This window comes from Bombus vosnesenskii, unplaced genomic scaffold (assembly GCF_011952255.1).
Source record: "Bombus vosnesenskii isolate JDL3184/JDL3185 unplaced genomic scaffold, Bvos_JDL3184-5_v1.1 scf7180000013788, whole genome shotgun sequence".
Classification (NCBI taxonomy): domain Eukaryota; kingdom Metazoa; phylum Arthropoda; class Insecta; order Hymenoptera; family Apidae; genus Bombus; species Bombus vosnesenskii.
This window is the reverse complement of record NW_022883218.1, coordinates 429,849-445,352: the sequence shown is the minus strand read 5'-3', so window position 1 is coordinate 445,352 and position 15,504 is coordinate 429,849. Positions and strand designations below refer to the sequence as shown.

Genomic DNA, 15,504 nt, shown 5'->3' with positions numbered 1-15,504 from the left:
GTTTTCTTTTATTTAGTAGTTCTGTTATAAAAAAAAATAAACTTCTCGGTAATTCAACATTTTGTTATAGTGATTCAATATTTTCGAGCGCTCAGTAAGGATTAAGCGCGGTATACATACTGGAGCTTAAAAGCTTTTCAAAGGATTGCTGTCGTTACATAAAGTATAGTCGCAAATAAAATCGCAAATAAATGAAACTCGAATGCAGAGTACATCGTTTCATATCGAAAAAGACATTTCGTCTACGCGGAGGTATTTTATGGCAAAATATTCATTAATCTTCCGTGATTGTGATTTATTGAAATATTTTATCACTGAAAGAAATTCATTTATTCATGAGAATTAAAATGGAAATTTAGTAAGAAAGAGAAAATTTAAATTCTATGAAAAAAAATTGTACTGGATGTTGTAAAGGAAAATACATTTAACAGAAAACGTGTTTCTGTATATTTCAAACGAAATCGTACAACCTTTTATTTACAATAGTCCGTTAGTATCGCAGAAAACGAGTATGTTATATATAATATATTATGTACAATGTATTCAGGACTTTATAATGATACGCACGAAGCGGTGAACAATAATGTTTTCTTCGATGAGGTCTAAAATTCTCGAGTATAGAACCAGGAAGCTCGTAGAGCATTCTCCCTGATTTGTATTTTTTATGTCATCAATTGGAAAGAATATTAATAGGTTAGGAGAAGAATAGGAAAGAGAGGAGGCAAAGGAATACTGATCGAGATATTTCTACAGGCTAGAAGAAATTTTTATCGAGAAAGGGAGGGAAAGAAACGAAGAGACAGAGTGAAATAGAATATAGGAAGAAAATCGATGTAACAGCTTAACTATATTAAGTGCAGGTACGTTAGAATAATCAAGTAACATGCGATAGAGCGTATTATACATAAGTATCGATACTTTACAATTAATCGCTGCTTTCTAATCTGTAACCGTCTATGGAATTTTCGTTTCATCTCTTTTCATTTCATTGATTAATTTCAACCACTGGTTAATATTTATCCTAGCTGTTTACCAATGACACTATCTTGTTTTCGATTATCACTTTTTAATAAATATCTCGATCTCCTAAGAATTTCGTATAATCTATCTAATTGTATCGACGTCTTCTCCCGCGACCGATGATTCTAAATACGTTTAACTCGATGGTCATTTGCGAGATTCTAATCGACTAACGAATTGGCACTAAACCGATCTGATATGAGAGATATGGAAGTGCTCGAAGTTGAATGAGCACTTTTTCCCATGGACGAAGAAGTCCACGAATTTGTGCTTGAATTTTTCGAAACGATACTCGATACTCGCGTGTATGTTGATCAAGCACAATGCATTATAAATGTATTTGTAATCATGATTCGATGATCGAAATTTCTCGTGGCTAGGAAACATTTACTTCGATCAAAGTTAAATAATCTTTTCTCATGCGTCCATCTAAGGGAAACGACAATCATTCAATAGTTCGACTTACAGGATTTTCGATGTTCGATCACTACAAAATTTTAACTCATATCGCGCTAGTTTTCTATGCGGATGTTTATGCAAACCCATACTTTTATAAGAGGAATAGAACTTAAACAGAAGTTTTAAACTTGTACTAAAGAGACAGAATTGAAACGTAGAATCTAATTACAAAACTGATTACTGAAGAAATAGAACCAAAAACATCGTTTTGATAAAGAAACGGAATCTAAACATATATCTGTTCACAATTTTCATATCGTCGCACATTTCAATTTCTAAAAAATGTATAAATATCCGCAGTCTACTAATTAGTGTCTGAAATTCCATTAAAGAAATGTCCATATTTTTCAAATTTTCTTTCTTTTTTGCACCGATTAATATTATTTTTAATCGACCTCATCGTCCCGTGAGTTGAGCGTCTTTGAGCAAAAGTTTCACGTGACCACAAAAAAGTGCAAGAGAGAAGATTTCGTCCGTTTAATTTTAGAAGGCGCGCTTGCGATCCATCGATCAATCGCTGGCACGCACAGAACGGAAATCGATTAGCAAGCTTCGAGTGGGGAATGAGTGCCGAAACGCAGGCTCCATTGGAATTCGCATCTCATTCGAGGCGAATCGTGCCAACTTGCTGGATGCCTAGAGTAAGGCCAAGTAAGGATTCACAACCATTCTAGATGTACAGGTTCGCGATGTAGTTTCCGTACGCTTCGAAACAACTGCGTAACTCTTTGCTATCCCACCCATATAAAGCTAACGATTTAACGTAAGATATCGTTATATATAATTATATATAATTAATATATAATTGATATATAATTAGTAAGTACTGTACAAATAATATATCAATAATTCCACTGAATATATCGACAGTGGTCATTAGCCTAATAATATCAAATTTTGGTAAATATCTAAGATGAATTATTTGCAGATCTATTTTGTACATGTTTTCTCATAAAATATGAATAAGATCTTAGAAATGTTGGATTTGTAGTGATGTTTATTTTAAAGTATTTTATAATGTTGACTATACATCTTCCCTTAAAAAAATTATTTTCTACTCCTTTTGTATAGTAATTTTGCTTACAGCTTTTATGTAATTTTTTTTCATTAAAGTGCGCTAGGCATCTGGTTTCTAAGATTAAGTTCACATTTTATGAAATTTACTGTACGGCAAATAAATTGATTAAGCGTTTCAAAATTCTTTTAGATATAAATTGAGAATTATTGCTAATGAATTCACTAAGTTATTGGCTCGGCAGGTCACGTTGTTTCGCAGCTTATGGAACGCATATCGCTTGTCCCTTTTGGAAAACTGAACTGAAAAACCGATATCTACAGCTATAAACTACTGCGCGCGATACGTGCATGCGTGCACCTGCGCTTTATGCAAATACGTTTGTTTATCCTAACTATACCACGACGCGACTTGCGTCCGCGTAAAAAATTTGTAACAATCATTGTATCGATCTCGTTACGGTAATCGATTATATTCACAGACTTAACTTACAGGCTAAACTTAAACTACGAGTTTTATCCTTTGGTGCGAAGACAGATCCTGGAGACGATCGCGTTACTGCCTCTTCTGTATTTCTTACGTTTCATTCACTTCGAAAATTAGAATTTTAACTACGAGTTTTTCCTTCGCTCTTATTGCAAAAATAGCCGTGTAGATTCGTCATTCTAATCTTGCGATCATACGCGAAAGCACTACGGTTCTCGTTTTTATTTTGATATAATTTTCAAGTCGAAAATATTCTTTTCTCTCTTCTTTATCTCACTGTTAACTTCCATCGCCGAATGTAATTATCCGTTTGAAACATTCCAAGTAGAAATACTGAAATGATCGTACTGAAACGTACGCTCGCGTGACACGAGCCTGCGCAGGATTTTGATTTTTTCTTTTTTTGTTGAAATGTTTGACGAATCGACTGTTCCTTTTCCGCGACGTACAAACCTTTACTTCCTTATTTTCTTCGATCATCGGCTCAGATACAGGCAGATCTGGGTAAAATGATATTTCACATAATAAACTTCCCAAATTTCGTTCAATTGTGATTTCAAAATATTCAAAGCAACATCAAATGTCAAATCGATACAGATACTATGCTGCTTCGAAAAATATTTCATTCCTCTCTTTTCCTTTTACATTATCTTCTTATTTATCGTTTCAAACGTCATCTTACCCGAGTCTGGGGAAACATGACTTACAAATACGTACACAAGCACATCTCATTTATCTTATTACGAACGAATGCTGCGGTAAAATGTGCCACTTGAATATTTTGTTCCTTACGTTTAAAGTTATCACGTTGTAGGAAGGCGCACCATGTCACATCGTATCTCTGAATCTCGTTCGGAATACTGGTAGATGATCGAGACTGAGTTCTCCCGTCGATTAACCAAACTTACTTTACCTCTAAAAATCGATGAACAACTTCCTTTCTTCCCCATTGGAGTTTATTGCATTTGTATATAAAAATCTCGCAAAGTAATTACGTGTAATATCGAAAAAACATCGCGATTATACCTCGAACAATAATTGCACGATCGTTTGTGTCATTGATCGTTTCTGTTTGGTTCCACGGTAACTCGGTGTAAAAATATCGCAAACATCTCAAATATTAATTCGTAAGGGGCAGACACTTTCCCCACAGGGGGAAAATATGATAGCACTTTCGATGTACGATCCCACAATATGGTCGAACAGAACGATCTTAGATTAATTTCGGTTTGTACTACACTTTATCACGGGGAAGTCTTTAGAAAGGAATCGTTTTGCTCGCAATAAGGGTGTATAACATTAATTTTGATTTATTGCAAGTTAGAATGGGAAATAATTTGATTAGACCGTGTAAGAATAGAGAATGGTCCATAGGCGAGGTTTAAATAGCAAAGTTAGCGTGGTTACCAATTTTCTTTAATGAAAGCAATCGATTAAGCGCAAGTGCAATGTTTTGCGACAAGTTAAGATCGATTGTAAGTAGTAGAAGTCGAAACTGGGTCAGACGAGCTGACGCGAATTACGAGAACGAATTGCATTCTATGTCCGTTGATGGAATTTCCTGAACGTTGCTATTGCTTTCGGACGATCGCTTACATTTAAAGCGTAAAGTACGCTAGGGGATTTTCAGTAATTCCTTCGGCGTCACTCCCGCGCTGGGGGGTGAGCCCTTGGTAGTAGTCAGTATTCTTCCTCGTCCTCCTCGAACTCGTCCTCTCCCAGGATACTGTACGAATGCAACAGAAAACTTGTGATAGAAAATACAGCAGGGTCTCTTTGTCAAAATATAATGCAGCAGTATTGCTTCGAGGAGTTATTGTATTTTTAGTTCGAACAAAGTAACTGATATATTAATTCTTTATGGTTCTACGTTGAATTGAATTTGGTATTGTATTTCTTTCTGTTTCTGTTATTTTTACTGTATCGTAGGTTTACTAGACGAGTGATACAAGTGGATAAAGTACATTTTTCGAGAAGTCGATTTAAAATAGAATCTTTTATTTAGAATTTAGCGATGAACATATTTTTCTGAGCTTTGCGATTCTTTAATGAAATATTATTTTAGCATATTTTATGGAAAAAAGACATTAATTCCTTGAAGCAATTCTAGAATGTAAATAAGGTATATAGGTTCTTCTAGCCTCACTGGGCACTGCATACATACACGTTACTTACTCTTCCTTCCTCGAGTACTTGTCAATCAGGTTACGACCTGGCCCTCCGCAGCTCTTGGCCATCGGTGGACAATACCAATAACATAATACACTGAGGGATACTCCAAAAACAACTGTAGGCACCACCAACGCTAGCACTAGATGCCTCAAATTTTCATCCCAAGAGTACCTAGAAATATATTCATAGTGTCACTCTACTGATTTTTATTACCCTATTAATTAGAGAAGACAGAAAAATTTCTTTATTTCTATTCTTTCACATATCGCTCCATTTTTATTAAAAATTATATCATTCTTATTAGTTCGTACTAATTTTTCAGTATATAGAAAACAATATGTGCATCGTTCACTAATCTCTCATCAAATATCTTCTCTGGACTAAACTCGATCATATGAGATTAATAATGTTGATTGTTTATCACCATACGAAGAGTAAAAAACCATCATGGTGCCTATTTATTGAGCGCTTCTATCTAATGCGCTTACAAGAACCTAACAGAAATTGCTTTTATTAACTTATAATACCATAGTTATAGAAGTTTCTACTTCAATGACCCGGTTAAAAGAAAGTAGGTCGACAAGAATTATATAGTACGAAACAAGGTCTCGTAACATAGCCTAATTATAGAACCATTTGTAATTTCATAACCAGAGAAGAATATTTCCAATTCTTTTGATGTAGAAAAACACGGACTGTGATATTTCTAACAAACAAAGTTGATTTGCGTGAGCGTGTTAACACAGCATAGAATATAGTTTCATACACATACGAGAATTTAAATGTATTGAAAATCATAATGATAAAGTAGTATTTGCCGCATTAATGTCGATGCGCTGAAAGCATGACACGTTTCGTGCTTTCGCTAACGTATTTATCACGAATATGATACTGTGATTATACCTTGCAACGACAGTCTCTGGGTGTGTTCTGCTGTAATAGCAGGGGAATATCTTTCCCATGTTCGAATATCCGTATTTCTTAGCAAAATCCGAACAGTTCACTGTGGGTGGGTAACCGCAGCCTTCTGTGTTTACGAAGAATTTCGTGTCCGAGACATCCCAGGAAATGGAACCCAAAGGTTTTGCCACGAATTCCTCGAACGTTAATCTCGTATAGTTCACCCTAATCTGATGACAACGAAGCGCGGCGCTAGTACAACCTACAATCGAGAAAAATCTATTAATATATCTATGCAAATTTTTAGTACATAAATACTATTAAATGTATACGAATTTCTCAAATTTAGAATTCACATCAATCATTATTATTAGAAAAAGCTCCTAAAAATTATTTATAAATTAATAAAATGATTATTCACAGGATGTGATTCTTTACAGAGAATAGAAAAAAGGAGTATACGTTTAACTTTTTATGATTCAAACAACATTCAACATTTCATTCCAATTGATTCATGCTTAATAAGCATAAATGTTTTTAAAAGCTGTGCATAATAAAGAGAATTTTCATATTTGTCTAATTAATGATAATATAGTATTACGAGTATGTAAATAACGTAAATATCATCTCGTTGCTATGCTCGTCGCTATATCTATATTTACATATATTTGTTTTATGTGTTAGAACCGAGAAAAATTAACTGAAATAGAATATCAAACTTACAGCGTTAGGAAAACTCAAAATTTACCTTCTCTACAGCTCGCCCAAGAGCAATTTTTTAGTCCCTCAGCGTAAACATGATCAGTGACGACACAGGCCACAGCGTGAGGAGAGAAATCGGCCAAAATCGTGGAAATTGCCGGTTCCACAACGAAAGGTATTAGAAAAAGGAAGGCGAAGACAGCAAGGATGGCTATGGTACCCAGGCAGAGGGACGTGTAAAATTTCGCTTTCTCCATCAAGGACGCTACTTCCACCACCGGTAACACCCCACCCAAGGTGCTGGACTTAGTGTCCTCTTCCTGGGCACCCATGATCACCGTCGACTCGTCGGAATCAATGATTGCTCTATTGTACGGGTCACTTGGACCCTGTTTGTTCAAATATTAAAAACTTTCTTCGTCTTTAAAGATACGAGATTAATATCCAAGTTGTTTGAATTTTTCTGAAATTTTTCTTTTGATTTCGAGTCAAGAAACCTTATTTTCACACGTTCAACGCGTTTCAACGTTTTCCGAAAGAATTTTTCTTCTCCGTTTCCTTGTAGCTTCCAAATAAAATTGTTGGAGTTTCCAAATTATCAAATAAATTACCGAATTGTTACGTTTTCCGTTCGTCTTCTTGTACTGTAAACTGATGATAAGTTTTGATTGTTCAACTTGTTATTATTCTACCGATTATACGAGAAGCATCGAATACATTCAAAAGATGCACTAAGCAAGGAGTTTGTCAAATGTTTTTCTGTGGGCTTGTTGCCAGCTGTGCAGGGATCGATCGATCATTTACCAGCAAGGTACGTCCTTCGGTTCTGAATGTGGTTTTGTGGTGTTAGTGTGATTACAATAAGAATTGCTTAGCCTTGATACCTAGAGCTATATGTAATAAATGGTTCTTATCTACTGTCACGGCGAATCAATCAGAAGGGGGACACTTAAAAGCTACCGACGAATGTTGTGTCACGTGTAAAAGACGCCGAATTGTCTGCTTTTTCCTTCTATTTATTTTTTTTCTCTAGTTACGTTTTCCCGTCGTATCCGAAAAATGAATTGGTCGAGTCCAAATTCAGGATTCTTCTTCTTCCTTGTCAGCAGAAGAGAGACAGGCGAGAGCTATATCGCGCATCCGGTCGTATGAACTTCTCAAAGCGATTCATCCGCGCTCATGCATGCGTGCAGTGACGCGAATATTTGAAAAAAGCACGTGAACTCTCAAAAGTGTTCCTTTCTTTGTTTTTAGTGTGCAGGCAGTGCAAGTAGGAAAAATCTTGTTTGCTTTTCTTTGGTACTTGTTCTTGACCGCTTGCTCTTTCTCTCTCTGTCTCTTTGTATATTTTTGCTTGTTTTTCAAAGATAGTTTGCGCTTTCTGCAGAAGTATTTGTATATTTTGTTTTGTAGTTTTTGTTTTTTTGCAAGATGAGAATTTCAACCACGCGTTCCCCCCCTCCCTACACCTTAATAATGCCCGCGCAGGGAGAATATCGACTGACGAGCCGGACTCTCCTCCAGGAGGGGAATGCCTGCAAACAGAAAAGAGTATGTCGCATAAAATTCCTATTCTACTATGAAATTACTCGCTTCAAAACTCTACACAGTTTTCTGAACATTGGTGACTATTGCTTTATCAGATTGTTGAACAAATTGTTCTAAACGCTACGACTTAATTGGTTCTTAACATGTTAATCTTAATTATCCCAAAAAACTCGTTTCCAATAAATTAAATAGGATTTCAATCTTTTTAGTGAATTGCATTCGAATGTAATTCTACAACTATGTAAATATTATGCAGAAAATTTCGTGCAATCGATAATCAATTTGTTTTTTTCAAAGGGAATAGTTTCTAAAAGCCTGCACATATTATCACGGTGAATTATGTAATTGTTTCCTTTCCATATTTTGCAAAACTCTTTATTTCTCCAGTAGACGCTTGAAAAGTTTCAAAGTATATTTTTAGTGTTCTGTAAACCCATTTAGAACCCTTCAATGCTATATGTAGATGCCTTATAACCTTTGTCTCATTTCTATTTAACGATTCTTACGTGACGGATCTCAGAGCGCCATAGCAGAGTTTCCTCCGCCAGCATCCCCTAGGTTACCCGAAGCGCTCTTCTCTATCGACGTGAGGCCGGCACCAACTGTGCCCTTAAATCTCATCTTGGCATCATCTCCGACCACCACGGTCCTCTGACAAAAGATCAACGTCAGACAACTGATGACGAACAGTACACTGGGCAACACCAACGCGATTAGAAACTCCTTGTAAGTGCTTTCCAGGTTAAATCGGGATACAACGACTTCAGTGTTACCCTCAGCGTAATAACATGGAAATCTAGCGCGTGCGTTATGATCAGAACCATCCTTCCCATATACGTGAAGGAATTCTTTACATTCCTCGCGTAGGGTATTGACGCAACCCTCGAGATTAATTAGCAGACGACTTTCGTTAGCGATGATAAGATCTTGCTCTGGTGGAGCAACCATTCTGGTTTCATCCAGTGGTTTCGTCGCGAATATGTTGAGATATGACAGATAGGTGAAATTCGTCAGATCAGAGAGAAGATCTTTCTCTAAAACGGATCCATTGATACAATCAACAGCTTCGACGCCCAAGGTGGAGTTGAATATTCCATAACAGGACGCCATCATGACGTCACCACGATCCTCGTGCCAGATTTCCCGATTCGTCTCGACGTCTATAGCTCTCTCGCATTGACTCAGGTAAACCTTGTCGCCGCTCAATAAAATCATATTTTTGTTCCTGGTCGGGATATCGACGCACCTACGGTCGCAGTTGTAGGGTGTTCTGATACGTTCGCAGGTTCCACGGTTACAATTAAACAGACCGTCTATGTCTATGCAGGTTATCTTACCGCGTCTACCGGAACATTTCAACGGTGGATCCGTGTCGTGGAATATACACTCGAACGCGTCTGTGATGTTAATGCATACACCAGACGTACAGTTGAACGTACCGGTGAGATTGCGACACTCGTCCGCGATGCATTTCGATTTCTTCGCGTTTTCCTGATCGATACCGTAACAGGTCTTGTTCGTGGTATTGGTACAGTTCGCTAATATGATCGCCGAGCCGTTTCTGCGGAGATTTACATGAATCTGGACGCAAGGGCCGGATGTTTTCGACAGGCACCACTCTCCACAGCTGCCCCATTCACAATTATCCGCGTTGATCGCGCGTATTGTCGTGCACATCACTGGTATCTCGCTGATACCAGATTGAAACGCTCGCGTGCTCGGCATGTAAATCGCCACGGTCAGATAAACCAGAGCGACGGAGGATAACACCGCCGTCATCTGGCAGATGCAAATCGTCCCGCATATCCGACCGTCCTGCGGCGGGATCACCAAATTCTCCACTGGCACTTGCTTGGGCATCGTGTCGAGTTTATCGAGCTCGATTCGATCACCAAGAAGATCCTGATGTCAAGGAACAATGAATTATTACATGCTACGTCAGCCTGTCCATCGTGTCTATGTACTACGCTGGTGAATTTTCTACATCATTGTTCTTTAAATATGTGATCTTCCTTGTTCTTCCGATCGTTCGACGATTAAAGGGAATAGAAGCTACGAGGTGTGCACGGTCGAAGTCATTGACGTTTTATCAATACATGGATTTATAAGTTTCGTAGATTGTACGTACCATTAACGTACCATGAGTAGCTCGAACATTTATTCAAGAATGCTTCTCCAGAATAATGTTTATCATACTCCAGCTGTTAGTCAATCGACCTGACGTTATTCACGAAGCTTCTCCGTGTTTGATTTTTTCATTATACCACTGATTTGGTCCCTTGAGATAGGAAGATAAACCGTTGAGAATTCTACCGATGAAATTCGAAGGGTCTCGACGAAGTTTAAGATCAGTCTAGCTTCCACATCGTGATCTCGAAGATATCCACGTCAGAGTTTCTCGCGAGTTCGTGTCACCGGTGTTCTTTTTACAGCAGGACGAGGCCAGTCGCGCGCGTGTTCTGCTTTCGTTCGCTTTGCGCCTCGTGTGAGGTGCGTGGCTCGAAAACTCGAGCAGCATCGCGCATCGATCGATGCCTCGCGCATGCCCATCCTCTGCAACTGCAACGACACCGTGTACTGCCGCATTTGACGTCATTGATGCCACCTTCGTGCCATCAGGAAGATCTCTGTTGCAGGATAATCGTCCAGAGATGGCGGGATCCGGCGGATCCAGCGGCAAGACATTCAATCTTTTCTATTATACAAAACTTTTCTCTCTTCTTTAATGATTCCTTCTTGTTCATATTGAAAACTAATTTGCACGAAGCATTTAGTACAAATCATAATTTTTATCGATCATTTTCAGTCGGTTTCCATTTCTTTGCTGTAGATTTAAGGATATCTATAGTCAATCAGTGATTTACCAAATATATTAAATATAAATTTAATCTTTTAATAGTGTAATAAAATTATAAAGAATGTAAAATTATCGCTTTATCCTCAAGATTTTCTAAATTTATGATATCAGATATAAAAAATACATATTTTCGATTGAATTAATAATTGCTTTGTATCCGATGACATTTAAGACATGAAATTTGTGCTATTATATTTATCAGTTTGTTCGAGCATGTCTTAAGGTATAATCTTAAAGAGTTAATAAATAAAGTGACTAGTTTGGAGCCTGGCACTCTTCCCTATGTTTTTCAATATATTTTCTTGAATAAAGAAATCGATATACTAACATTGCACGCAAATGCAATGCATTTCTGTGTAAACTTTACTCGAATGCGCATTAGGCGAAACTGGGTCGAAGATTTAAATGCCATGAACTTTCTTTAATTATTCCAAGCGAGCTTTGGTTATTTTCGGGATATCTAGACAAAATTTTATTTTCATAATGCTGACGACTTATTTATTTCTATATAAGACTTTTAAACTGGTACGCTAAGAAATATTTACCGCGAAATAGTATATGTATAATCACGTTTTAAATCATAAATTTAAATCTGTTTGTTATTCACTCTACTTTGCATACAGATCCTACAGAGAAATTTCTGGTAAAGATTGAAATCAAAAAGTCTGTTGCGATACCCAGTTTCAAGTGCTTTATGCAAAATCAATCTGGATTATTATCATGCATTTTATTACGTTCATCTTTTTTTTCATAAGATTCCTACGTAAATTTTTAAAAAATTTGGATACATTTTGTTTTACAAAAGAATCCTCCTTTCAAAAAGCGAACCATCAATTTTCATACTAGAAAGAATAAAACTTTAATTCCAAATAAATAATTTCTAATAAAATTTTCATCTGAAATTTTAATATTAACTGTTTAAATGTTTACTTCAAAATCATTAAAAAATTCGGAAAAACGTTTCATTTGCCAATTTCTCAAGCTCTTCCAATGTTAAACTGATAAAATATTAATAAATCTGAATCACGAAAATAATGAGTCTACAAATAATTAGCAAGTGAGTTTTCCTCGACAGTGTGCGACACGGATCAGGTCAGCTTTTCCTTCGAGACTATCGATGTGCGACACGAACCACCAGTGCAACTGTGACACAGTTTTCCTCGCCATAGGGCTTTCAGAACAGGTGACACAGTTTGAAGAACAAGTAACAGAAGTAGCGAAGACAAAAAGCACGAAATTCACAGCGCTAACACGTAATTAATTATGTCGATATAGAAATCTTTTTCCTTCAATTGTCTTATATATCCTCTTGTGATTTTATTCCGATATAATTTTACGTACTAAAAAATTTTGTAAACGGATAAAAGCATATTTAATTCAAGGAGTTAATCTTTCAAAAAAATTCTTATATCGTCAAACTATTATACCAGATTGTTCTTCGTATATTTTTGTAGAATATTAAACAGTGCGTGCAAGCTCGAAAACTCACAATTCCTGCAATTACCTGAAGCCTCTTACGAGGTCGTAGCACTTTCTTCAACGACTCAGCGGTAAAAAGAGTTTTTGTGGTAGTTGTACAATGAGAACACACGCGAAAGGATCGACTTGAGAACGCGACCCTTTTTTTTATCGCGAAATTAAAGCTTTGCTCTCCGGAACCACTTAATTATCAGCTCGCGTTTTCCATAACACGTACATTCCAGATTTTTAATTCCCGCCAAGTCGATGCCGCCATGGAGATTGTGACATAGTTTCTCCTCGCGATAGGACGCGATAGGACGCGCTGTGATAGCTTCGTTCGTAGCTGACACAGTTCCAGGCGAAGGTAACGAGAAAGGAGGGGAGATCACGGGGAGAAAAAAAAAGAGAAGAAGGTGGAGGAAGAGGTAGAAGGCACAACGCGTTAACACATAATGTAGTTTATCGAGCGTTAGCCGCAGACGGTGTGGCGCCTGCTGTTTTATGCCTTGCTTCTTTACGTCTCGACCTCACATGTGTTTCACCTGCAATTCCGTTACTGTGTTAAAAATTTCCTTGAATTTTTTGAATTTTTCCTCTCGTCTCTAGAAAAGATTTCTCCGATATTACTTAAGATTATTTCTATTTCTCGATAAATTTCCAATCAAATTTGAAATTAGTTCTGATATAATTTAAATTTAAATTTTAAAATTCTTCTACATTTTCATGATTAATTTTCATCTTTACTTTCTGATTTTTCGAAATCTATTTTAAAATATTTTCAATATTTTGGCACTATTTATCATTTTTCATTTTTCTAAATTCCTTATCTCTTCAGATTTTCTTCCATATCAAAGGATTTTCTAAGGATCATTCAGATCTTAAAAACTTGCTCGTTAATTTTACGACGAATCCCCTGCATCTTTTTTGCCCTACCGATCGTGTTTCTAGTTATACGAGCAGACCACTTTTCTTTGCTTTTATTCTCCGCTTCGCTTTCCGCGTCTCTTTCGTTGCTCGTTAAACGAACACGACACTTTCATACGCTTTCCGCCGTTGGTGGCATAAATATTTCGGGGCAATTCCATGGCGCTCCTCCCATTTCCCAGGCTCGTGAACCTACACGAAGAAAAGCACTCGGCACTGCTCTGTTTTTTCCAGGCGAGCAGCAGTTTTTGTGCGAACGGCGCCAGTGCGTACACTTCGTGCAAGCTTCGTTCGAAGCCAAACGCTCGAGGAAAATCCTCCGAGAAATTTCTATCGTTGTCTTTTCAATGTTAGGAATGATTGTTCTTGTGTGAAAGTCTTGGTTCGATTCATTCGATGCTGTTATTTATTGAAGACATACCGGCTTAAAAGGATTGCTCGGAAAATATTTACGCAAAAAATTGTAGATTATACTCTATCGGTTATGATGAATCGTTATATGGTCAACTGACAGATACTGTACGTAGGCATAAACGGGTGTTATTTTAATAGTTATGGAACATGTAGCGGATAACGAATGATTATGTACACATGTGATTTTAAATATCTATAAATGGGGTAAAATAACATTATAAAAATTGTAACTATTATTTTCTAAAATTATATCGTAAATCATAAAGTATCCGGTTTTCACGTATAAAATACAAAAATTATGTATCAGGTTGTAATATGTGAAATATAAAATTATGAATCAGATTATGTCATATGAAATATCATTCTTCTTCGATTAAACTAAATATGGTTTTATGTTTCATTGGAATAAGCTTATTAATCGAAATATTATGTCGTTGGAATTGAAATTCTTTTATCACATCAAGATATTGTATAAATAATTATAAATAACTAATAGGACTACTATGTCTTCTATTTTTATTTAACATTTTTATGTTAATATAATAATACTATTTTTGAAAAATGTTATTGCTTTGGTTCGTATAAAAACTTTGCAGGTTTTCTCCGTTCTTCGTTTCCAAAGCTAATTTTTATAAGAATGGTTTAGGAATCGATGACTTAGAAATTGTTTTTATAAAATAATAAATTGTGGTTCAAACATTTAATTACTCAATGCACAGAAAATACGTACTCAGTGTAAAATTCACAAAAGCACATTTCATGTTATTCTTGGTGTTCATTGCTTGCGATGTAAAAATAATCAGGTTAATGTACTCGTAGATATTATTGTCTATAATTCCTCTACATCATTTTCAAGTTACTCAAAATACAAAAACGTAATTCATGGATTACAACTAAAAGAAAATTTCATGTAGCAAATTCTGTATACATAAAATAAAACATGAATGTACAAGAGAAATGACTAAAAAATTTATCAAACAAAATAAAATTACAAAGCAAAAAATGGATTTAGAGAGATACCATTTTATACAGCAAGCTTTCCATCGCAAAACAAGAAAGGAGATAATCACGAATACGATGCACTTATACTACTTCAATTCACATCACGTGCGATCGGTCTAATCAATTTAATCAAGTTTCGATGTATAAACAGATCACATTCTGTCGACACTCGTTACACAATATAACATTAATCAGAAAGATTTCAAAACAAAAAAGACTTCGATTTCACAGGAAACCGAATTAAACCTTTCTAAAAACGACCGTTAAAACAGGTCGTTACACGGCATAGATAAACCAGATAGGATTTTATGTGTTTCAAACTCATGAAACACGCCTTCACCGGAAGTAGAAACGAGCTTTATAAACGCGAATACATGGCATATTATCACCACGTGCTGCGTCTAAGAATAGCCGAGCCGATCGATCGGTTAACGATCATCAATCTGGCTTTACACCAAATCAACTGCACATCATTACACGCTGGTTGTATCATATATTATCCAGAAAAACTAATATTTCCATCATCTAAACAGACTAATATTTC

At 36.3% G+C, this 15,504-nt stretch overlaps 2 protein-coding genes and 1 long non-coding RNA gene across 4 annotated transcripts; all 3 read right to left on the bottom strand.

The window, feature by feature from the left end:
• Positions 1–423: 423 nt before the first annotated feature.
• LOC117238947 lies at positions 424–14,067 on the bottom strand. The gene is made up of 3 exons (XR_004494306.1): positions 14,057–14,067; positions 1,701–1,705; positions 424–917 (listed from the first exon to the last, which is right to left on the bottom strand). It is a non-coding gene; the product is annotated as an uncharacterized LOC117238947 (long non-coding RNA).
• LOC117238946 (protein tipE) lies at positions 3,620–7,206 on the bottom strand. Of its 2 annotated transcripts, none has more exons than XM_033504155.1 (4): positions 6,801–7,206; positions 6,056–6,314; positions 5,145–5,323; positions 3,620–4,706 (listed from the first exon to the last, which is right to left on the bottom strand). In XM_033504155.1, exons 1-3 carry the CDS (start codon positions 7,084–7,086, stop codon positions 5,152–5,154), a joined length of 717 nt encoding a protein of 238 aa, XP_033360046.1. In that variant the 5' UTR covers positions 7,087–7,206; the 3' UTR covers positions 3,620–4,706; positions 5,145–5,151. The 2 variants fall into 2 exon arrangements, with proteins under 2 accessions (XP_033360046.1, XP_033360045.1); XM_033504154.1 differs by having other exon boundaries at positions 5,156–5,323; positions 6,801–7,205.
• LOC117238945 lies at positions 7,774–10,807 on the bottom strand. The gene is made up of 2 exons (XM_033504152.1): positions 8,809–10,807; positions 7,774–8,289 (listed from the first exon to the last, which is right to left on the bottom strand). Exon 1 carries the CDS (start codon positions 10,160–10,162, stop codon positions 8,819–8,821), a length of 1,344 nt encoding a protein of 447 aa, XP_033360043.1. The 5' UTR covers positions 10,163–10,807; the 3' UTR covers positions 7,774–8,289; positions 8,809–8,818.
• Positions 14,068–15,504: the final 1,437 nt, after the last annotated feature.

Bases quoted from the DNA above. Each gene is read 5' to 3' on its own strand.
- LOC117238946 (XM_033504154.1), bottom strand. From the start codon at position 7,086: ATGGGTGCCCAGGAAGAGGACACTAAGTCCAGCACCTTGGGTGGGGTG. The intron at 6,315-6,800 runs GTAAATTTTGAG...TCTCGATTGTAG, and splicing joins TTGGGCGAGCTGTAGAGAAG to GTTGTACTAGCGCCGCGCTT. The intron at 5,324-6,055 runs GTATAATCACAG...ATATATTTCTAG, and splicing joins CCAGAGACTGTCGTTGCAAG to GTACTCTTGGGATGAAAATT.
- LOC117238945 (XM_033504152.1), bottom strand. From the start codon at position 10,162: ATGCCCAAGCAAGTGCCAGTGGAGAATTTGGTGATCCCGCCGCAGGAC.